Source organism: Limulus polyphemus, unplaced genomic scaffold (assembly GCF_000517525.1).
Source record: "Limulus polyphemus unplaced genomic scaffold, Limulus_polyphemus-2.1.2 Scaffold520, whole genome shotgun sequence".
Classification (NCBI taxonomy): Eukaryota; Metazoa; Arthropoda; class Merostomata; order Xiphosura; family Limulidae; genus Limulus; species Limulus polyphemus.
In genome coordinates, this window is record NW_013666130.1 from 252,252 (window position 1) to 276,489 (window position 24,238).

The 24,238-nt window shown below is 31.8% G+C and overlaps 1 protein-coding gene across 1 annotated transcript in view; it reads right to left on the reverse strand.

Moving 5' to 3' along the window:
• The window catches only part of LOC106458823 (inactive tyrosine-protein kinase 7-like), a 71,336-nt gene that overhangs the window by 3,831 nt on the left and 43,267 nt on the right, over positions 1 to 24,238 (reverse strand). Inside the window, exons 3-12 of the mRNA XM_022385173.1 lie at positions 21,978 to 22,265; positions 20,549 to 20,696; positions 12,321 to 12,457; positions 11,320 to 11,616; positions 10,027 to 10,314; positions 8,935 to 9,204; positions 6,913 to 7,185; positions 5,953 to 6,144; positions 4,234 to 4,443; positions 2,402 to 2,634 (exon numbers count right to left, since the gene is read on the reverse strand). Coding sequence (XP_022240881.1) covers positions 2,402 to 2,634; positions 4,234 to 4,443; positions 5,953 to 6,144; positions 6,913 to 7,185; positions 8,935 to 9,204; positions 10,027 to 10,314; positions 11,320 to 11,616; positions 12,321 to 12,457; positions 20,549 to 20,696; positions 21,978 to 22,265 — 2,336 coding nt within the window. The remainder of the gene's footprint in view (positions 1 to 2,401; positions 2,635 to 4,233; positions 4,444 to 5,952; positions 6,145 to 6,912; positions 7,186 to 8,934; positions 9,205 to 10,026; positions 10,315 to 11,319; positions 11,617 to 12,320; positions 12,458 to 20,548; positions 20,697 to 21,977; positions 22,266 to 24,238) is intronic.

A 24,238-nucleotide genomic window follows, 5' to 3' on the forward strand; every position in this document is an offset into this window, starting at 1 on the left:
ATTATGTACGTTTTTGGAGGGTGGTTAATGAAAGTGTTCCAAAACGTGACATTAATTTCTTGACGACCTAATACTATAACAAATAAATGTAAATGAGCATATAAGCACCTAAGAACCCTTATTTCCCTTTGTAATGATCAGGATAGAGAGTTGTCTGTTTGGCACCTTTTCCTTGCTAGATCAGTTGGTAAAAGCATAAGTCTCAGAGCTGAGGGTCCTGGGTTCAAGCCCTGACCATAGCAGATTTCTTAACATCCTAATACGTTATGTTTACAAACAATATATGGTTGCCTCACCCTTGAGGGCCATCTAAGCTGAGTAGATGATAAAACAAAACGTTTAGGTAATAATTTGAAACTTCTAAGTTAATTTTTCTTTGTTTAATTATTTTCTTTGCAGTTAGTACTTAATTTTTTTCTAATCTTGAGCAAGTTACTCATGTGGCCCCAAGGTTTGTATATTATTACTCTGTATACAAAAATAAATGTCTAGATTACATCCTCTTGATAATTTTTTTTTGAGAGTATTAAAAAGGATGTAAAGCACAAAAGTATTTTTAGGAAAAATAGTTGGGTGAGCAAAATTGAGCTGTTTATAAATTTTGTGTCATTTTTTACCTTGGGCTTAGGAGATTTAGGGGCCAGGCTTTCATAAGTGTCCATTTTTCAACTGGAAAATGTTGAAAAAAAATCTTCTCATATAAGTATGATTTATACAGTTCTTGAAAATATAACTACTGAAAAACCTTGTGCCAAAAATCTAGTACTTGGGCTACATTCTGTCATATATCTCCACCTTGATGAAGATGACTACTGTTTTTCACATGTGTTCTCCTTTACCAGATTATATTTGTATTAGACTACTTCCACAGATCATAAACGTAAGCTTTTATTATAATGTGGCATTATACTAAGAAGTGCAAAGCATATATAAGGAGTTGAATTAAAATGGTGATCTCCTTTACCCATTCTGTGAACTCCTTTACATGCATCTCACCATGTCCTCAATTATGTGGTTTTATAAACAGACCCCTATTTATTGCTCACAGATTTAGCTTTGTAATTTATCAGTCATTTAAACCGAAAACTACCACCACTCACACTATTTGAATATTAGTTATACAGTTAAAGAGATACACACCTGTTATGTAACCCCACTTTCAATTTCAAGGACTTTTCTTGGAGGAAAATGAGTTGATTTGTGACTATTACATCTCAAATCCACCCTACCCTAATCATCTGCACATGGCGGAAACTAAATATGGTGGGAAAAGCATTATACAATCTATGTACTCCCCTCTGAAGCAAAACTGAAGTGAAGGAGTTCACACAATTTCATGTTCAGTGATGTTTTTTGGAAAAATGCAATTTACTTTAACCTTTCAGTTATTGATAACAACAAATGTCTTGGCTGTTGTGTATAACAAAATGACATAATCTGAGTATCTACACTAGATATATGCATAAAGGAGAATCACATGCTTAAAAAACTAATTTTATTACAATCTCCAAATGGATGTACCTAAAATAATTCTGGACCTGATGTTTGGGGTATGATCAAATCAAATTATATACTTTTTGGATTGATTTTAGACTCTAATCCTTTTACTTATTAAAAAAAAATTAATTATTTCCTTGAAAATAAATATCTATAAAGGAGAACACATGATAAAAGCAACATGTTATTTTGGATATTTTTATATGTGAAAAAGTAATGGGACAATCAGCTAATAACAAATTCTTAAAACATAAATGTTTATTAATTAATCACAATAAAGGCTTGAGTCATACTTACAATTTTTGTGTTTGTGTTATTGCTTTGAAATAAAATTTTTCTGCTGATGCCATGCTACTTTTAACACCCTACCATTGTTTATTTCCTTGGTTTGCTAGAAAAACTTAACACAAACTCAACATATTATATGTGTTTGAAAAGTTTTGTCCATTGTGTATCGTTTAGAAATTATTATATGTTTGTGTAAGGTATATACTCAGAGAAATTTGCCCCAGAACACTGGTGACATCCAACTGGACACTTAAGAAAGCCTAGCCCTTAGGAAGTATGCAAGGAAAATTAATGAAGAGCCCTTTTGGAAAAACATTCAAAGATTGAAAAAAATGCTTAAGAAGAATATAGAAAAGCATGATAATACAAGGAATGATAAGTAGTCAGCAACTGAAGTTGTGCATTTTCTCAGTTCGAGTGCTCAGATATTTAATAATTTAAATGTTTTTACTGACATATGTAAAGATAATTTTTTTTTATAATAGGCAGATTTACGATAATTAGACTTTAGGAAACGTTTCTTAATCTACAGTTTTTATGATTAGCTAATCAAAAGGAAGACCTGTGTTTCAGTTTATTAATCTACTACAATATCACACAGATCTTTGAAACTTACCCAGTCACTGTATTCTATGACCATCAGAAAAGGTTCAGTATCCAAGCATACACCTAACAGTTTTGTCCAATTCTTATGACCAAGCTTATGAAACATTTCAGTTTCTTTCATGTACTCTGAGTGAGCGTCTTCATCTTTTGTTTGCAGTGCTTTCACCATAACAACAGTTTCTGTTTTAAGGTCATCAATAGAACGGGCTTTGGCTAGAAACACTTCCCCATATTTTCCATGTCCTAAGGCAAAGATAAACAAACAAATACAATAAAATGGCTCACTACCATAATTAAGAGAATCATTAAACAGCCTTGGTAGGCTACAGAGAGTTGTCACGGTTTCTTTTATAGAAATTAGAACGAGAAAAGGTAAAAGACTCAATATGTTAACATTAAAAAAATCACACTTTACTACCAAAAGAACTCATCTCTCAGTAATGTTTGGCCACAAAGATGCAGGGTTTAAGGGATTGGCTGGACTGTATTTCTCTAGCACAAAATTCTAGAAGTGTTCACATTAGGCAGGTACCACACTTAGTTACTTCAAAGTAGTAAGTAAGCTTTGTTAAGCTTTCCACAGTGATCTATAGTTACACAGGTCATGAAAACCATGGAGAATGAGACTGTATAGAGCTGAAGAGCCAAATCTTGGATTGTGCAACATTTGCAGCCACTACTATATTTTGTGTGAAATTTTTGATAGTGGTATGGGTTTTACTCCCTCATAATCTGAAAACTGGTGTGAAATATGCTATGCTAGTAAGCAATTCTAATTCTAGATATTGCATGATGTTCAAGTCTTTGTTTAGAACTTAAAAAAAGATAATACTAGAAAACTTTGTTTGGAAATCAATCCACCAAAAATGACTCCCTGGGTTGCAAACTGGGTATTAATAAAATGTTTTAGGTTCTTGCATATTGTTAACTCTAAAAGTGAAATGCATGTTATTTTGATTTTTTTATAGATTACAAGTAAATAATCTTAGAATCAGACTACTACAACATAAACAAGTTTCTAAACTGTTTTCAGTAATTATTTAAACAATCTTAAAGTATTATATTCATCATTTCCAGTTAAAATTTTTTCACAATGATCATTATTCATTGCCTCAAGCTTAAACTGAGTTCAATCATTTTTTTTTCAAATGCTACTAAATTTGTAAAAAGAAAAAGATTGTTTTATCAATTTTATTTGTGGTATGCTCCCCACTGGCACAGCAGTATGTCTGCAGACTTACAACACTAGAAACCGGGTTTCAATACCCGGGGAGGGCAGAGCACAGATAGCCCATTGTGTAGCTTTGTGCTTAACTTTAAAACAAACAAAACAAAACAAGCATTTATGGGGTAGAATATTAGTTGAAGTTTGAATATTTTTATGGTGTAGGAGATCAGTGGAAATTTTAATATTTTTATATATATATATGGTGCATGAGATTAGTGGAAGTTTGAATATTTTATGTTGTTAGTATGAGGTCTTAGCTTTTCATATTTTAAATATTTTTATGAATGTTTACTTTCAAATTTTTTTTTACCTGTTCTATATGTTAAAAGTTTTGTTGTTTGAAACTTGTGACCCTCAATTTATTTTGAATTCAAAACTAACCTACTTTGGGGAAAATATTTTTCATACTATAAATACTTTTCTATCAGTGTCCCTTCCCTTAAGTGTACTGATAACATAACTTAAAACATAAATGGCTGGAGAAGGAATGTATATCTTTAATGCAATTATAGTTAGTCTAAACATAGTCATAAACATATGTATGGTTTAAAGAAAGGTAGAGCAGAATCTTTCCTCTTTACAAAAGAAAACATAAGTTCACCAGATTGACCTACCTAGTAGCATCATTGTCTGAAGGTTGTCTCTAGAAAACTTGATGTTATCATAGGAGGACCTGTTGCCTTTGGCAGGTTGTGAGAAAGGGCCAGGGGTGTTGATGTCCCCATCTTTACTACTAACACCATTTACTTGTTCCTGACCAGCATGATTGACCTTGTCTTTCATTTCAATGTTACCTTGTGGATTATCATCATCAAGCTTGGCTACTAGAAACAGCATAATAATATAATATCTTTATAAGTTTTCACAAGCTAAATGTTAAAAATCAGACATATTTTATCAACTAAAATACTGTCATAAATTAACACAGCCTCTTAAAAAACTTCAGTTAGGTAATGATGCTAATAAGTATTACCTGTTCTCACATATAACATAGTTGTGCAATACTGTTTAACATTCCTCCCTCTCACCCCTGAATAGCATTTTTATTTATACATAGAGCTATCTAATGTTTTCATGTTAATGATTTTCTTTGCAAGATTGAAACCTGTGGATTATACTGATGAAGGAATACAGAGCTAAGTGAACATTTCTTTTAATGCCACCAGAAACTAACAGAATATTTAAGATTGATTTAACTCCATCACTTTGTTGGTTTTGTTCTGGTAAATGAAGCTGAATGTCGCCAGAAAGCTAACACTGTCATGAAAAACAAAACCAAACTGATGAGAATATCATTAACTGAAACAGAGAGCATAGTCTACTACCTTAGTTTTACTTAACAGCATTCCTCGGAAAAGGTTATTGATTTATTGATATATTTACAATCCTCAACAGACCATCACATAGTTTGGAGTAAGATAGAAAGTGCTTTTAACATATCCTGAATATCAGGTTAATTTTTGGAATGAAAGAATGTTCAGAAAAGTAATAAACTATGTTAAATGTAAGTTTACTTTCGTAAATCATGTGATGTAACAGAATAAAACTGTAAATTACATCACTGTTTAAATGTTATCTGTGCTTTTGCATGAATGTTCCACATTTAACTGAAGCAATATGACCATAAATCAATAAAATTATCATTAAAAGTGCAACAGATAATGAAGATTGAATTATGGCAATATTAAGAATTTATAAGGAATTTGCAATATATCTTTTTTCCAACATTTGCAAATTTAAAACTGTTCATCAATAAACAAATACTCTGCAACAGCAGAGATAATGAGAATAACAAAAAAGTTATCTTATTATTAAACCTATATATATACACACTAAGATAAAAATCGATCTACGAAGAACCTGTCTTTTGAATTTCCTAATGTTTTTGAAATGTTATCTTACATTGTTTCTCATTCTTTTAGCTTATGTCCCTGCATAGAGTTTATAGTATGTATTGATTTTGGTATTTTTTATAACATATTAAAGTTTTTAACTCTAAAACCATGATTACTAGAATTCACTAAATGATAAAATTTACTTCTAAGTTGATTGAATAAAAACTTTAAAACCTTGAATTATTCATTTAGCTTAAATATGAAGGTAATATAATAATGGGTATAATATATTATTCTGGATTTCACTCAGTTCTCCTAACCCAACAAATTGTTTGTATAACAGACATATATATATATATATATATATATGACCTCAATATTTTACTTTCCAAAGTTATTGAAGTTAAAAGTAACATCACATTACTTCATTTAATTCTATTAAATCTGCTGGAATTCTCCAAAAAGGAAAAAGTTAGATGTGTATATTTTAACACTTACCTTCCTCGCCTGCTTCAGCTAACAGCTTGGCTTTACGACGAGCTCGTCTAATGCGACACCAAATCATGAGTCCAATAACAAGAACAATGTAGATAACTGCTGCACAAAGTGTTATTGTAACTGTCTTGTTCATGGTATTAGCCTCATTTTCATCCTGTTCACTTACTTGGTTTGGACTATAGTTCTCTGTACCTGGAGATAAAATGAAGGTTAGCTCCCTGTAAATATTAACATACGAAATGTTCTTTAATAAAAATCTGTCCACAAAGGTAACAGTTCAGAAAACTAAAGTATCAATTGTTTTATAGATGACACTTTAAAAATGATGGTACTTTTAACTTGGGAACTAATTCAGTTTCAAAAACTAAGATGAACTGATCATTAAGGACTTTACAACTTGGAAGTTAATTCAAATTCAACTACTAAAATATCCTTGTCATTGAAACTTTCTAACTTGAGAGCTAAGTCACATATACTTATAATATCTTGATCATCAACATCTTCTATTTCAATCACTACATATATCCTCATCATCAAGAGATAATGTGCAAAAATTCTGGAGTAATATTATATTAAAATGCCAAATAAAAATATCCTTATTTGTAGAATACTTTGGTTAATTAACTTAAAACGAATATTTTACCAATGCTATTGTAACTTGCACTGCAAAAAGAATCACCTTATTTTTAAAGTATTATATGTTTATTATAGCCACTTAACTTCTCAGAAGTAGCCTTTATTCAAAGTAAGTGAAATAAATATTACAATGACCTTCCACGTAATTATTGTTATCAAAATTGCCTATGCATATGTATACAATTAAAGAAAAAAAATATAGGCATAAGAAAATTATTTCATGATAAATCTCGTAGTTGGGAATTAATGAAAAGTAAATAGCATACTTTATGATATTAAGTTAATCTCAGAAGATTAAAGACACAGCAAGTGTTAGGAACTAACTTTGAATATTCAGGAGCACTTCAGCACGACGAAATCCCCCACTGTTTCCTGCTGTGCACCCATACTTTCCTTTGTCAGCCATGTGTGCTTCTTTGATATACAAAGTTCCATTAGTTAGGACTTGGAATCGTTTCTTGTCAAAACCCTTGAGTACATTGTCTTTATCCCATTGTATACCTGGAGGTGGATCTCCTTTAGCTTCACAATGAAGCATCACTGGGTACCCTTCATAAGCTTCTGTGTCTGCTGGTGTCACTGTGAACTTAGGCATCACTAGAATAAAAATGTTTTTATTATTTATAATTAGTACACAAAACCTGAAACAATGTATTACAAATATTGTAAAAGACATGAATCCTGGATATATATTCTCCATTAAGACTTCAAATGTTGTGATGAAAGGATACTTCCCATTCAAATGCTATTGATTAAAGTAATCTGGATAAAATAAAATATATAAAAACTTAACTTTCAAAATATCTTTAATTGCTTTCAGATATAAAATAAAGTATTATAACACAGTTGAGGAAGAAAAGAAACTTCATCCTTGTTTGACTAAATAGCCTTTCATGAGATTTCTCACAGAATTTGTAACTCCTTTTAATTAATACATTGTATAACAATTATCTAATAATCAATTATAATTTACAATAATTACTTAATTGAGAATATAAAGTTAGGCTGGAATACTTTGGGCATATAATTAGATTTGAGTGAAGGTTGACAAAGATTCTGATGGATAAAATCAAAGGAAGAAGAGCTAGAGGCAGGCAGAGACTCACTTAGCTCTAGGATATAAAGAAAATGGACTGCAGATTAGAAATTTAAATTAGGAAAGTTCATGCAAGCAGAAAGGAATAAATAACAAAAAAGAACCATAGTCACCAACCCTCAAAATTGGAGAGGACAACATGATTGAATGATTAAGTTAACTCATAGAAAATGTCTTGTAACACAATATGAAATTATTTTAACTATCTGTACAAAACAGGTTTTATGAATAATAATCCAAATATTTTAATTTTCCTATCATAAAAAGGGGTACTTTAATTGCACATAACACAGTTATATTTAACATAAAGGGATAAAAACTTAGGCTAAGGAAAATATTGTTCATATGAGGCAATAAGAGATATACAAGAGAGACACTCACTTAAAGTTTCATACATTCATTAATTAGGCAAGTCCCAAGCATGTCAAATAGTATGGAATTGAAAAAATTCTTAAATTATTTGGTCACTTTGGCCTATCCTTAAAAGTCATGGATTTAGGCTACCCAAGAATAAGCTTTATTAGATGCAAAATACACAAGATTCTTTATACCTACAGAACAACATAGAAATTTGAGTTTTTACATAATAAAAAGTTACAATAATTACCAAAACAGTGAATAAAGTGCAAATATTATGGGATTGCCCTCTACTGTTTGAAAATTAACTGCACCAAGTGTAGTATATTGATAGCTTACACTGCAACTGGCTGTCATACAACCAATCAGACAATGCCATACCAGCATAATGCTTATAAAAGTACTATTTGCAACAGTTTTATTTTCCAAACACACGGACATTATATTTTCAATATTTCATTCCTGCTTTTTTGGGTAACAAGCAAAATCAAAATATGAATATTTAAATTACTTTACTTATACAATAACTAATTACTATGTCTAGCTGATGAAACAATATAATTTATTCATTAAACTCAATGAAGATTCTATTCCTCTAAGAATAGTTCTGACACAATGTATAATTTTCAGTATAGCACACAAATATGTACACTTCTTTCATCTACTCTTGTTAAATAGATATGTTTTGTAACCCAACCAGGCAAGAGCAAACATTAAAATTGAGTTTGTGGAATATCAGCATACTAAGACTAGTATTGAAACTGAAAACACTGTGATATTGTTGAATAATAATATATCATGAACATAAAGAGCAAAGTAACTGCAATATTTCTACTAGTTTGTTAATAATAGTTAAGTCTTTGAAAGATTATAAGAAACAACAAAAAACTAACCAACAACTTCAACATTTATTGTAGCATTAATAGTTCCCTGAGAGCTGGAAGCAATACATGTGTATGTTCCAGCATCTTCATGTTGAACAACATTGAAGTGCAGTACACCATTTTCATCACTGATGTGAGAAGGCCACTGGGTAGGTAGTACAGTGTCCTTTACCCAGTGAACCACAGGTGTTTCAGCCCCACGAGCCTTGCAGTAAATCTTTCCATTAGATCCCAACTCTAGTTTCTTGTTTACAGGAGGAGGGACAAATTTTAAGGTTTCTGCCAAAAAAAAAAAAAAATCAAAATGAGTAATTCAAACACATTATACAATTTTTATTCTGAATCAGATTTTGGTTTATTTTATGCAGTTCCATGAGTAAAAGTTAACAGATGTTTATATGTAAATATGTCATTGTAAGTTTATATTTTCAGATTTCATTTCTATTAAATATAAATCATTGGGCATTATAGTCACAAAAACAAAGACAATCTTTCAAGTACTAATGGTAAGTCATAAAACATCAATTGACCAAATGTGTAAACAAATGTTGTGAACTACTGTAACCAGTTTTAAAATATTTTGTTTAACCTTAACATTTTATTATGTTCAAAAAAGAATATTAAAGTGGGTGCTGGCCTCTTGTATTAGAAATGGGGATCCTGATCCCATTGGCACCATTTTGGGAAGGGGTGTGTGTGTGTGAGGGGGGGCAGCTGCCACACCCAAGCCTTATTTCTATTTTTTTTAGAAATGTAAAATGTCTGTTTAATGGGCTATTTTTAAGGGAAATTACTAATATTAATTTCCAAGTTGTGGTTTTTTGTTTCTCATAATCCTCTGGCTCTTATGTAGTTATTAGAGTTGATGTGTGAACTCCAACATGTGCTACATCATCAACAGTTCATGTATTTTGTACAGATAAGGGTTCAACTATGCCTCCCACCCCAAGATTTTGCTGAAGTGGTGTCACTGCCTAAAAGCTCAAAGTTAGAATTATGATTGCTTTAAAATAATTATTTTGAAAACCTAGTAAATTAACTATTTTCCATTTGATTGTTAAACAGAAAAAAAAAAGTTTCTTGTCAGTTCAATTTTCTTACCTTTAACAATTAATGTACTATTTTCAGAATAAACTGGTGAAAACCCTGACGTGTAAATCACACATCTATATGTTCCTGCATCAGATATTTGTACATCCTGAATGATCAAGGTTCCATTATTTTCATGAACAGTAATGTGGGGGTCAGAAGGATTAATAGGGTGGTCATTTTTCAACCACTTTACAGTGGTAATGGGAAATGGAATGCCTTCGTACTTGCATGACATTGTTGCTGATTTCTCTTCATCTACTTCAACATCAACAGGGCCAGCTACAATAACTGGTGGAACTTCAAAATAAAACACAACAATTGAAAAAAAATTCTTATTCATATACAAGTCAAATTTTACGGAACCTGTTTATACAAAGTTATGACATGAGCTATAATATGAATCATAAGAAAAATTAAAGTTATGTCATTAAAACAAAAATATTTTTGGTTTATAATATGAAATTCATAATTTCCATACAATTTGTTTCCTACAGTGAAGACAAAAATGAGGTAAGTTAAATCATTTAGTTTGATTTAATGGATCATAAATGAGGTTTTAATATTTGGCAAAATAATGGCTTTTCGGGGTAGTTGAATGGACAAATTAAGAATAATAAATTCATACAGTAGAACACACATTATCAAGGGAAAAGGAAACTCTAACATTAGATCATTTCAAGCAGCTCATGTATAAAGTGTAACTACTATAATTTGTTTGATAGTTAAATACCAGCAAACAAGAACTTTTAAGCCATTGTGAAAATGTTTTTCTGAGTATCAGTTTTTAGCAAGTGATGCTATCTTCTACCTTATAAAACATTAGTAAAACGTATTACCCAATGGACCTGTGAGATTGTTAATATTTTATCTGGTTTAAAAAAATGCACAAATTTATTTCAAGTCTAATTAAAAACCACCCCAAATCAAATATTATGCTGTTGACTTACAAAGCAGCATGACAATAAGATAACTTGCCTGTAAAAGACACTTTGCACAAAATAATTAGAAAGTCTTTTCAAATTTTAATTTATGACAATTAAAGTTTTGATTTTGGTTAATGATCTTGGGAAGTATGGGTTATCTGTAAAATGAATCATGAGAAAAAGTCACTTATGAAAAAATTTAAGCCAGTTTTAACTAATAGTGACAAACAAAATAACATTTTTACCTACCTGCTTTTCTTAACACTCAGTTTTCAAAATAGAAAATGATTTTTAAGTACATAACACTGATTAATAGCATAATGATTAGTTTCATCTTTACTCTTCTAAGTTCTGTTACATCAAACAAAACAAAACTTACTAGTAACATATAGGTCTATTTTTTTTCTCTGTTCTCCCATTAAGTTCACAGCAACACAGGTGAAACTACCAGAATCAGTTTGTTTAACATTGCTAATAATTAAACAACCATTGTCCACTCGAATTCGACCAGTGTCACTTATAACATGGCCTTTAGGATCTTCCCACCAAACTCGGGGGGCTGGAAATCCTGCTGGAGCCAGACATGTTATCTCAAAACGACCATGCAAAGGAAAGAATAATATTTCACTGTCACCAAGTGGAGGTTCAAAAGAGTATTCTGAAAGTTCTTCAAGATCTGAAAAAAAAAGAAACACAAAACCTTATGTACAAATTAAATTCAAATTTGTTAATAATCACTAACAGGATTCCTTTAATGTACTTTATTTTATTTGATAATCAAATAAGACCATCTTATATACTCACAGGAAATAATGTGAGAAAAATAAAAATCAATCTGATTACTACATATAGGCTATTTTTTTAGAACTATTCTGGCTGACCAACAAATAATATCATTTTCTCAAATAGAATTCTATCCATAAAAAGGTTTAAACCTTATTTCAAATTACTCTTTTAACTTTTTATAATTCTTAGACCACTTGATATGGTAATTAAAAACATTTTACTCATCCAAAAATATCTTGTACTAGTGCTAGTTATAGAAATAAAATATTTTTCAGTGTAAAAACAGTCTATAGATATGATATAAATTAAACAAAACATATTTAAATTTCAAAGTATATCTTTTCATCTTACTCTATGTAAAACAAGTTTACAACCACAGAAAAGCCTTTTTACTAATTATTTCAATATACATATTATGCACAAAATGATATTTTGATACATCTCAATACATTGTATTCTACTAGCTTCAATAACAACTATATTTGTAAAAGTTTATCCAAAATGATAAAAATCAGTATTATATCTATGGTTTTTCTGTTTTAAAATCGTAAAGTTATAAAGAAAACAATTTCAAAGCTACTACCTGATACTTACATGCAAGTCTTAAATGAGCAATGTATGTCTGCTGGGGTATGTCCTTGCTGGAACTAATGCCAACACATCGGTAAATACCTTCATCTGCTTGCTGAGTATGAGTTATAAGAAGAGAGCCATTCAAAAAGACTGTGTACCTGTAGCAAAAACCATGTCTATAAAAGCCATATTTTTGTGTACAGTCTTATTATTTAAGTAAGCCAGCTATATTGAATTAACTACATAACAAAAATAATAAGATACATTGTTCATATTTACTTATGCAACTTTCTCGTAATCTACTGTTCATACATGAAATTGTGCATGTATAAGTATCAAACATCAAGGACACAGTCAGTGTAGTTTCAGTTGCTTCGGGAAAAATAACTTTCAGTCTTTCTTCTTTCAGACTTTAATCATTTTATTTTTGTAAGCTTCCACTGCATAAATGCCAAGTTCATGAAAAGTCTAATTTCTTCACAGTCTATTAATATAACATTAAAGAACAACAAGGGGCCTCTTTTGGTCCATCTAAGCTATCCTATCCATTAAATTGAACTAAACATTAAAAAACTCCAAGCCAACTCTTATCATTCAAATTTATATTAAGCTTTCCCTCAAACTCCCTTCAATAAACCACATCTGTAGGCAACCCATTCCAAATGCCAACCACCCTGTAAGAAAAATATTTGTACCCCTTAATCTTAACATTCTCACTATTAAATATAGAAATGATATATCAAACTACCTACTCCATTAATGATCTTAAACACCTCAGTCAGATTCCCTCTAACTCTTCTTTTTTCAATTCAAGAGTAAACAAGTTTAGAGATCTTAACCCATCCTCAGTATGGAAACCTTTCCATCCCAGATATCATCCTAATAGCCTTCCTCTGAACCATTTCCAATAATTCAATGTCCTTTCCAAAGTATGAAGCCCAATAATGAACACAGTACTCTAAATATGGCATAACCAATGACCTATACAATGATATTATAACCTCTTGAGACTTGTATTTAATATTTCTGCAGACAGAAACTAAAATCTTATTTGCCTGCCAATAGCAACAGCACATTGCTTTGATAGCTCAAAAGACTTATGAGCCAGAGCACTAAAATTTTTTTCTTCCATAACACTGTTAAAGTTATTCCTATCAAAATTATATTATACTCATAATTCAAATTGGGCTATCCAATAAACATTACCTTACATTTATTATAATTAAAAGTCATCTCCCATTTATTTGCCTAACTCACAAAACAATCCAGATCCTGACAATCTTGATCTGCTCTAATCTTCCAAGTCTCTCATCATTGCAGGTAAATTAAGCTTATTATATTTATAATGCTTTTCTTTAATTTTATCCTTTACATCCTTTGTGAGCCAACCTGGTTTTTACTTACAGCCACTCTTTTATGTCTATAAGGAACATGCCTATCTTGAATATTTAGGTATATATTTAAAAAAAACTTCCACATTTCATCAGTATCTCCAGCTACCCAACTTATTACCCTGTCAAATATTTTCTTATTAGAAGTTAACAATAAATCTAAAATAACACTGTGCTTAGAAGGCTCTCTTACCAGTGTTTGAAGAAAACCACCTTGAATAGTTTCTAAAAACCTGTTTCCCTCATGATTTGGCTCTGACATTTCCCAAACTATATGCCTGAAATTAAAATCTCCCATAATTATAATTCCATCAGCAGTTGAATTATTTTTTTCACTTTTAAAGTTTCTCATTAATTTCATCAGTTCATATGGTGGTCTGTAACATCTTCCAACTAAAAACCTTCTAAGCGCTAACAGAAACCCAAATACATCCAACCTCACTGCTACTAGCTTTGATGCCCTGAACTTGAATAGACTGTAACACATTTTACATAAAGCCACTGCTTCCCCTCTTTTTTGGTACTTTATTCTTATTAAACACCCTGTACACCATGCAGGTACAGCACAAGGTTCATTGTCAAATAAGAAGTTATTTAGCTTGTCTACAAATAGTGCACCATGATGTCAAATGAACATGATAGATATTGATCCTGCATGTAAACAATGAAATTTTCCTACTTTTGCAGTTGCCACTATCAAACAAAATAATCTAATTTATGCTGTTCAATGTTGGCCAGTTAAAGGGAATATCTCTTCCTAACCTAGCATTGTAATTAAGCAGGTAACTGGTATACAGTAACACATATTTTGGAATCCAAAGCATCCACCTACATCTCGACTACCATTTCAAAGGAAAATTGTATAAATTTAAAGATACAAAAACATAATACTAAAACTACTAATTTACCTGTTTATAAGAGTTTATTTCTTCCTGCTTAAAAATGCATTCCAGAACATCCAGATTTTAAAATGTTTATGGGGGGGGGGGAGGACTCCTAAGCCTTTTGGCTGGGGTAACTTGTTTTATTATTGTCTGGTTCTTTTGTATGGGCCAGATTCTTTACAGTAGGTATCTGTGACTTGTTGACGATAAATTTCAAAATAAACAATCAATGTCTATTTTCATATGATATATTAAAACAAGACAAATGGTGGGATGACAGTAAGTCTTCAAATTTACAATGCTAAAATCAAGGGTTCGATTCCCCTTGGTGGACACAGCAGATAGCCCAATGTGGCTTTGCTATAAGAAAACACACGCACTCATTACACTGTTGGTTATCACAGCTGTATCCAGAGCTTTAAATAATTGTTTCTCTTTTATCAAAGTTCATACAGGGTGGTTCAGTTACTTTAGAATATAATTGACAAGACAAATCATTCTTCCTGCTTTATTGTTACAATACAAGTCTGTGATGATTTCACTTTAAAAAGTGCCACTATATGCTCTTTATGGCCAAACTCACAATTCAGTCTAGATTTATCTCAATCTAATTATCTAACTCAAATTACATTTTGCACATGTATTTACAGTCTGATGGAGACCTAGAACTTTCTACACACTACCAGATATTATGATGCAATAATACTCAATCAAAACTACGAGTAAAACTAAGAAGATTCTAGTAACGGGATGTAATAATACAAACAAGTGTCAATTCACAACAATTGAACTACACAACATATGATTCATAAATAGTTATATAAACAAACCTGCGATAAACTATTCCTAATAAAAATAACTAAATTTAATACTCACACTATACTTAAACTATCTAAATCATTACATTTGCATTAAACTTAAACGGAAACAGTCGTGTATATCTAACAATTATAAGGTAACCACTCATATTTATGAAAAGAAACTATGATGAATTTCTAGTCATGCCCATGAAGACTTGTATTTTTTGAAGTATTTATTCAGTAAACACTGCCATAAAATTCAAAGTGTTGTGTGAAAAGACAGAGGCTATGAAAGATTCAATATTTGTAGACATTTTTGTTTTTGTGATATAACTATAAAACATGTCATAAGTGTAATGGTAGCATCTTAGACATGCATATATAAATATTAGAAAGCAAGACAATTTTTAAGAGATATCATACCAATGAACTGAAAAAATTGGCGAGTGTTAATAGCTCCAAATTTGTTTTAGAAATTAAATTTCTATTATGAAAAAAAATTGATACTTTATAGATCTGACACAAAACACCCAGTAACAGAATGAAAAAAATCTGAAGGTAATACAAAAAGAAAATTGTTAAAAAATGTAATAAAACCAATAACTTATAAGCTAACCTCCACAAAAATACTTACCTTTCATTCACCTTAGTAAGTTGTATAATCAGCAAAACAACTAAATGATTACATCTGATAGACTTGTCAGAATAACATATGAAAAAACTACAGGAATAAGTTACATACATCAATAGTACAAGCCAACACAAAACATATGAAGGTTCATGGCTTACCCATATGGAGGAATTTCTCAGAAATATTTATTAAAAAACACCTACAAATCACGTACAAAAATGTCTTGTAAAATCCTAAAAGAGTGAACAGGATTGTATAAGGTACATAAAGGATGCCATCATCTCCTCGAGATTTTAGACCTCCAGTCCTATGGAATTGGCCCCCCCAGTGGCACAGCAGTATGTCTGCGGACTTACAATGCTAGAAACCGGGTTTCGATACCCGTGGTGGGCAAAGCACAGATAGCCCATTGTGTATCTTTGTGCTTAATCGCAAACAAACAAACCTATGGAATTGTGTGGGCCAAATTAAAAATGAAATAGATTTAATACAGTGAGCCTTTATAAAGGATATCAAAAGAGCTGTATATGACAAATTTTGTGACCCAGACATCAGAATTTCAAAATATTTATGTCAAACTGTTTACAACTAGTGATATATTGTCTGTATAACAGTCACCATTTGTGCACTGTATTCAGTTTATAAAAGTGTTCCTAAAGTTATAATTTTCTTGTACTGAAAATGTATTTCTAATAGGTACTTATCTCCACTCACATAAGTAGCTATTCTCATTCAGTGCTGACCTCTATATGTAAACTATTTTTATCATGTGGCACAAGGCCTGGCATGGCCAGGTGGTTATGGCGCTCAACTCACAATATGTGGGTCGCGGGTTCGAATCTCCATCCCACCAAACATGCTCACCCTTTTAGCCGTAGGGGTGTTATAATGTGATAGTCAATCCCACTATTCGTTGGTAAAAAAGTAGCCTAAGAGTTGGCGGTGAGTGATGATGACTAGCTGCCTTCCCTCTAGTCTTACACTGCTAAATTAGGGATGGCTAGTGTAACTTAGCGCGAAATTCAAAACAAACTAACAGACGACCTAATATATGGAAAAAGCAAAAGATAGGGAATCAATAGGAGAGTATCCAGTCAGAAGAGCACTGGTAACATCAGCAAACAAGTTCTCTTCTCTGCCCTGGAGGGCAGCAGTTAAACACATGAGCCCCCGAGTTTGTAATCTAATACTCAACTCAATATATTATTTTATTTTTCAGAACGTAAGAAGTTGTAAAGTCTATTTACAAATTCTAAATACTAGATATGGAATCCATTCACAAATTATGAAATTATAGGTAGACTAGGCATAGTCTACGACTTCTGAACAGTTGATCGCTGTGTGGCTTACAGTTACAGAAGAAAAAAGTAAAATTTAAATTACACATAGATTGAAGCTTTTAATGCCTTTAATACAGTTTTTGAATTATACATGTATGTATATATATGATATAAAGTTGCTTTAGGTCATTCAAAAATGTAATGTAACAGAAATTTGTATGATATGTTTGCTTTTTAAGCACAAAGCTACACAATGTCCACTATGGGTATTGAAACCTGGTCACTGGAGGGCTTTATATGATATGTAGAATCCACTTCAAAGCCACATATACCAACAGTTTAAGTATGCTTTCCATGCATATAAAGTTTGATGAGGCAGAGGAGTGAAATATAGAAAATGACTGTTTCCAAAATTCTACATCTGCAGATGAGAGAAAGTGTTCTATGCAAGTTATTAAGTTCTGTATTCTTCCCACGAATAGGATTTACACTTACTCCTCACTAATTACCATCCTTTTAAAGAATAAATATAATCCAAACTTAATAATTTAGAACAATCTTGAGTTAAAATGAGAAAAGAAATACTGAAAGTTCAGTATCATGACTAAGGCTTCATAACCATTCCTAGTACAATGACTTTACAGACATCCAACTACCTCTGTTGTTATGTCTTATGTAGTTTCAGTGCCCTGGTACAGCATGTTTAGTGTTGATGAAAATACCATGCCATTTATGATTCATCAATCAATTTTGTCTAATGTCAAAATAAATACATATTATACAGGGCACAGTTAACACCACAAACATATTATTTATACAATATTTTTACCGTATTTTTGATCAGTGAATTCTGTGAAATGTATCAATTTCAGAAGTTTTTGCATGACATTTTGAGCTGTTGGTACAAATCTTCATTAGGCATGTTTCAAGTTGTTGAAGTTTCCAACCAAGTAAAGTCTTCTCTGCCCAAGAATTATTTGAAAGTTGTTATGCAAAACTGACCTAGCCCACAAAATCTCACAAAATGGATGTTCATGTCTTCTGGGCTAAACGAATGCTAGTCTTTCTTGTAAAAAATTATCTAAACCTAATCTGTTTAGACTGCTGCTATAGATTAGAAAGTTCCAACCCACACTCGTGCCATCACAAATTTCAATTATGCAAAAATGACCTATATGAATTAGATCATTTTTGAATAACAACTTTTTGAAAATGATAAAAGTAAGGTGTTGAATGTTCTGATAGTTACCTGTAAATATAGATATACATTTCACATCTCATTAGTTTACTTTTCTGGTGCAAAAGGGTGTTATGTGACACCAAAGTGTTCATAGCACCTAGTTATCACTTGAAAAATATTATTACACTCTGGATTGTCCTTAACCCTAACACAAAGTACTATTGAGTTGAGTCTACAAACTTGTACTGGTCAGTGACTGCAAAAGAACCCATAACTCATTCCTTAGAGAGGTAAGGTAAAAAATGACTACGGAAGAGTGCAAAATAATTTTACCTTCTGCATTGTAAATAGCACTTCACAATGCATATGTTTAACATTAGTTGTTACACATTCATAAGATAAAGAGTACAAGTACAAATGTTACTGCACTTGTGCAGCAACCAATAGCTAGTGCATGCATTACAGTAGCTTATATAAATATGATATTTCAAGATGAGATAATCAATGATGATGTGGATGGCTTTGATGGAGAGCTGGATTTCTGTATTGAGAAGGATTAACCTTACCCCCTTTACCTTGAGTGCTACCACAATAAGCACTAATGATTAGAATGAAAATACTTGTTTTTCGAAAGTTGTTTTTAATAATAAATCTATAAGAATGTATCGAAATTTCAACTTGTTTATTATTATGTTTCTTGACATCTTTTGAAAAATAATAGTAATGGGAAATTTGAGTTAAGTACAAATGACCTAAGCCACTAATTGTCCTTTTTATGAATAAGAATGAATAGTTTACTGTTATATCCTAAAATATAACAGAGATCTCCATTGATTAAAGTTAGAACATACATCTGGCATTCATCACTGATGTTTTTAAAACAAAGCAAAATGTTTTGGTCAACTCAAATCTATGATTTGTGAGTAAGGTCATTTTGCATAACAATGTCCATTTATCCTCTTTGAAATTATGTAAGACTACTAAATATCAACACTGATAGCTGTGCGTAGGTAAAGATACCCTAATGCTCCAAACCCGAGCTATGATACAGGACTAATGATGTTATTTTCTTTTTTTAACCTCAACATTAGTCTAAAGTATTAGATTTAAATTATATTTGTTGTTTAAAGCAATGGATGATTGGTAGTATAACTCTTGGTCCAATTTCTTAGAATTAAAAAAAAATGCAATTCCCAAAAATACAAGAGAAAAAAACTCAATTTTATAGCAGGATTTGTTGGATCTTTATTTTTTTTACATATTTTATCTCTTTCTTTTGTCATATTCTCCGTGTTATACACATATATGCTGTTTTTAACTAAAGCTTTAATTACATTTTTACACAACTTACAGCCCCCCAGTGGCACAGCAATATGTCTGCAGACTTACAATGCTAGAAACTGGGTTTTAATACCAGTGATGGGCAGAGCACAGACAGCCCATTGTGTAGCTTTGTGCTTAATTACACACCAACAAACAAATACAAGTTACAGAAATGTCCTATCTATCACATTACATACATAACTACATGCCTACAATCATGTTAATAATTGTACAATTGTATTTATTACATTTTCTGATATTCAAATGTAATAAAATAACGTTTTTACCTTATGCATTTATAAGGATATATAAACTACATAGGTAAATCAAGGTATAAAACTAAGTATTTTATTGCAAAGGAGCAATGATTACTGTTTTAAATGCAAAGCTACACAATGGGCTACCTGTACCACCGGGGGTACCAAACCCATTATAAACCCTCAAGCTTACCGTTGAGTTACTGGAGGGAGAAACGGACAGCAGGACAACATTACAAATAATTAACACAATCGTATACATACAACAATTATGAGCCACTTGCTGTTATTAATCAATCACCAAAATATTTTATCATTATACTTGAATAACAATTATTATTAACATGTTCTCCCACAAAGCTTCCTGGTGACTCAATGGTAAATCTGAGTGCTTATAATCCTAAAAATCGGGTTTCGATACTAGCAATAGACAACAAACAACCAAATCTCCCAAATATTACATTTCATGTACAGTTTATTATTTTATATGCAAACAAGTTTACCTGGAACCGTTGTTTAAGGGAACATCTTCTTTGGGAGCGTACCACTCTAAAGCAGCAACGTTCTGATAAACACAGTCAAACAAGGCAGGATCTCCATTCCTTACAGTCACATCATGGGGTAATTTGATAATATTTGCTGCCTTTTTACCTTAATTTAAGAACAGAGCAAAGTTAATTCTATGAATACAGCTCTTAATCACTTTTTATCGCTACATTGTTATATATCAAAACTATGTGATGGTTTTCCACTTTTCTTACCTGTAAACTTTATTTGTTAAGCTTTATTATTTTGGGAAAAAATAATGGGCAGAGGTGTGGGAGGCAAATCAAAAGAAGGAGGCGCCTAAAGTTTATTTTAGAATAATTTTCCTAATCTTGGTGCATTTTTACAGGGACAGATTGAAAAGGAGGGTAACCTGGGCCTCCCGCTTCCGACGCCACTGAAGGGCCTTCAAACTAATTAGAATAATCTTTTTAGTTTTGTGTTTGTTTTTACCCTGAAAAGTACAAAAACCTAGGTTGAATAATAATGGATAATTAATTGGGATGATATGTCACGTTACCCAAACAACTAAACTATTTTAGATTATTACTTGCGAGTAAACGACTATAGATATAAACTAAACAAACTGCTTATATTCCACTATTATACGAGGCCTGCTTTATCTATGTACTTCGCTCTTTGAAGTAATACTGATGAGCTGTGGATTAGGAAAAACAAGTCGGTTATTATGAAAAAAGCGAACCAAGGAATAGGTTAGGCCTCTACATCTAAGTTTCTTCACTAAAATTAGCTTTTTGGTGAAGAAAAGCCTTAACAAATAATAAAAAAAATCTACGTAGTCTAGTCTACTAGAATTCCGTAACACAGAATATCCCCCAAACGTTTAAAGTAAAAGAATGGATTGCTAAAAAAAAAGTAGCCTACATTTATAATCCTAAAATAACCAAATCTAGTAATACTACCAATCACTAACAAATGGTTGAAAATGTTACACAGTGTTAGACAATTTTTATCATGCGAAGTTCTGTGTTCATGTTACCTTAAGTTATCTAAATTAAGTATTTCTATCTGCGATACAGTCCATTAGCTATTATATGTCTGCACATACACCGTGGTGGTCCAGTCGGTGTAAGAATTGAGGGGTGAGTGGGTGAGGGAGGCTGGTAAAATATTTTAGTTTATACTTTTTTGAGGAAATTTGCCGATTGTTTTATTCCTTAAGCATGAAACACTTTTATGTATTTTTGAGCTCTAGCCTCTAAAAGTAATATGAATTATTTTTCTAATTTTTAATAAAGATTGATATCAATCATTTACACGCAATGTGCAGTATTTAAGTATTTTTCTTCTTCGGGAACTGTGAAGTGATAATCACTTCACGTTGAAATATACCATGATACAGTCCTTCTTTTCTTTTTAACTTACTTTGAAGAATAACGGGAAAGTTTTCCGTGCTGTCCACTGTACCGGCATCGTTGACACCTCGACAGGTATATATTCCGTTATCCGCTACATTCAGATTATTTATGTGAAGACGTTTGTTGCGAAAAAACACACGGTCGTTTCGGAAAAGTCTGTTACCGTTGTGAAACCATTCATACGTGATTTCTGGGTTCCCTTCTACCTTGCAGCGCAGAACCATGTCTCCTCCGCTAGTGAGGTCCTCCGAACTCTTGGGTGAGTGAAGCTGCACTTTAGCCTCATCTCCAATCCCTGCGATAATAAAAAATAAACAAACAGTAAACTCTATCGCTCATAATTATAGTAAGGATTTAATTTTTGAACACGTATCCCCTTAGAAAAATAACATATCAACTTATAATTCAGAAGTTATTATATGAATGAGGATAAGAGAAAATATGGCCTAAACACGGAATATTTAGTTTTATGTGCCCAGACGACATATTAAACAGTAAAATAATTATAAAGAAACGAACAGCCAGATAATTATGTTCTTCTATACCGAACTTATATATAAAAAAACAAGAAATGTTTATATGCATAAAATTACAATACCTTATAAACAGTTATAAAAAAGGCAGTAATTTCAGCTGTCATATCAGTTCTGTTTATTAAACACGAACATTTTTGTTATCCCCGACATACAATATCTACAGGATTGTAGTAATGTATGTCTACTCTATAATTTTTAAAAGTCTGAAACTTTACTATTGACACTAGGTATTACAAGACTCCTGCACCTGCGTAGAAATGGAATTTCGAGACTTTTCAACGACCATTTTTAGAGATCCACTTGAGAATAGAGCAAATAAACTGCACTTGGATATACGTGTTTTTAAACGTTAATATTGGTAAATAATGTTTTATACGGTGAAAAGGCAGTGATACTTTTATTACTAATTTAGCATTGTTCAAATGTAACTGAATTAATTTAATATAAAAAATTCAACGTTTTGTTTTTCATAGTTTCTGTTCAATTTTCACTGTGAGAACCGTCAAGGGTTCTTTCTTTTCTCTTACAGCTTTTTTCAGGAAATTGGTCACTGTAAGAAGGCAAAATTTTCTCTCTTTTTCAGCTTTCTCAAAGTTTTCATCAGCTGACGAAAGGAACTGCTTTTCAATTTCTTCAACCTTTCTCTTGTCCCCTTTCTGTGGCTTCAACTTTCTGAACTTCTAAGTATGACCTATATCTTACAAAAGTAAGCATTTCCATAGTTATGTTTACATTCAAGACAGCCCCAGGTACCTGATGATGACAATACCTTGTCGAAACGTTGCACATTTGTTGTTATGTTAAACTTACATTAAAGTTTTTCTTCATTACCCATTCAAGTCGTCTCCAAGCATTATTAGTCTCAAAGTAGGGTCCTCGTCATCGAATTTGAACTCCCAGAATGTCTAATGTGGGCAATTATGATCCTCCTTGCATTAAAGGATATGCTTTATTTACAGAAAAAGCTCTTCTCGACACTGACCTGTCCATGAGACAGGGAAAGGAGAGTTGGCAAACTCTCCACAATATTTGGAATTATTTCATGTCTGACAGGAGATGGAAATACAGAGTATCCAGTCTGTCCTCCTCTCTCGGAAACATACGAACTCTTGAATCAGGCGACTGCAGGGATGCTATGAAAAACTGCCTGAGAATGTTGTCACAGTCCCTTTCTTCCATCCTGCCTGCATTTACCAGACTTTTTAGACAGAAAGAAAACATAACACTGGATGGTGCATTTAACAACATAACTTTCTGATTCAATCAACTCGTGTTCTTTACTAAGTTATAAGTTAAGGAGGACTTCTGAGTAATCTTCACAACAACAGTCTTAACGAACTGCTTGCATTCAAGGCTAAAGCCAAAAGGCTTTATCACTTTTGAAACCCTTTTTAAATCACTAAGGACTTTTTTTGTAACAAAATCAATATTAATTTTCCACAACACTAATGTTCTCCAGCCATTGGTGTTTAAGAAGCTTTGGTGGAAGTTCCGAACATCCAGTCTCACTTTTGAAGTCATTAGCTCTTGCTGGAGAATCTTTGAAAAAGGAGAATTTGTCAGAGTTTCCTCAAATTTCCAGTCAGTTGTTTTGTGAATTATATATAAACCACAAGATCCAACTTGTAACAAGTGTCTTTTTGGATTGAGTTTAATAGCTTCGGTTGATAGCATCTTATGTAATTCCCTCCTTTGATGTCCCACCAAATGCAAAGCATCACATTCTGCAGAT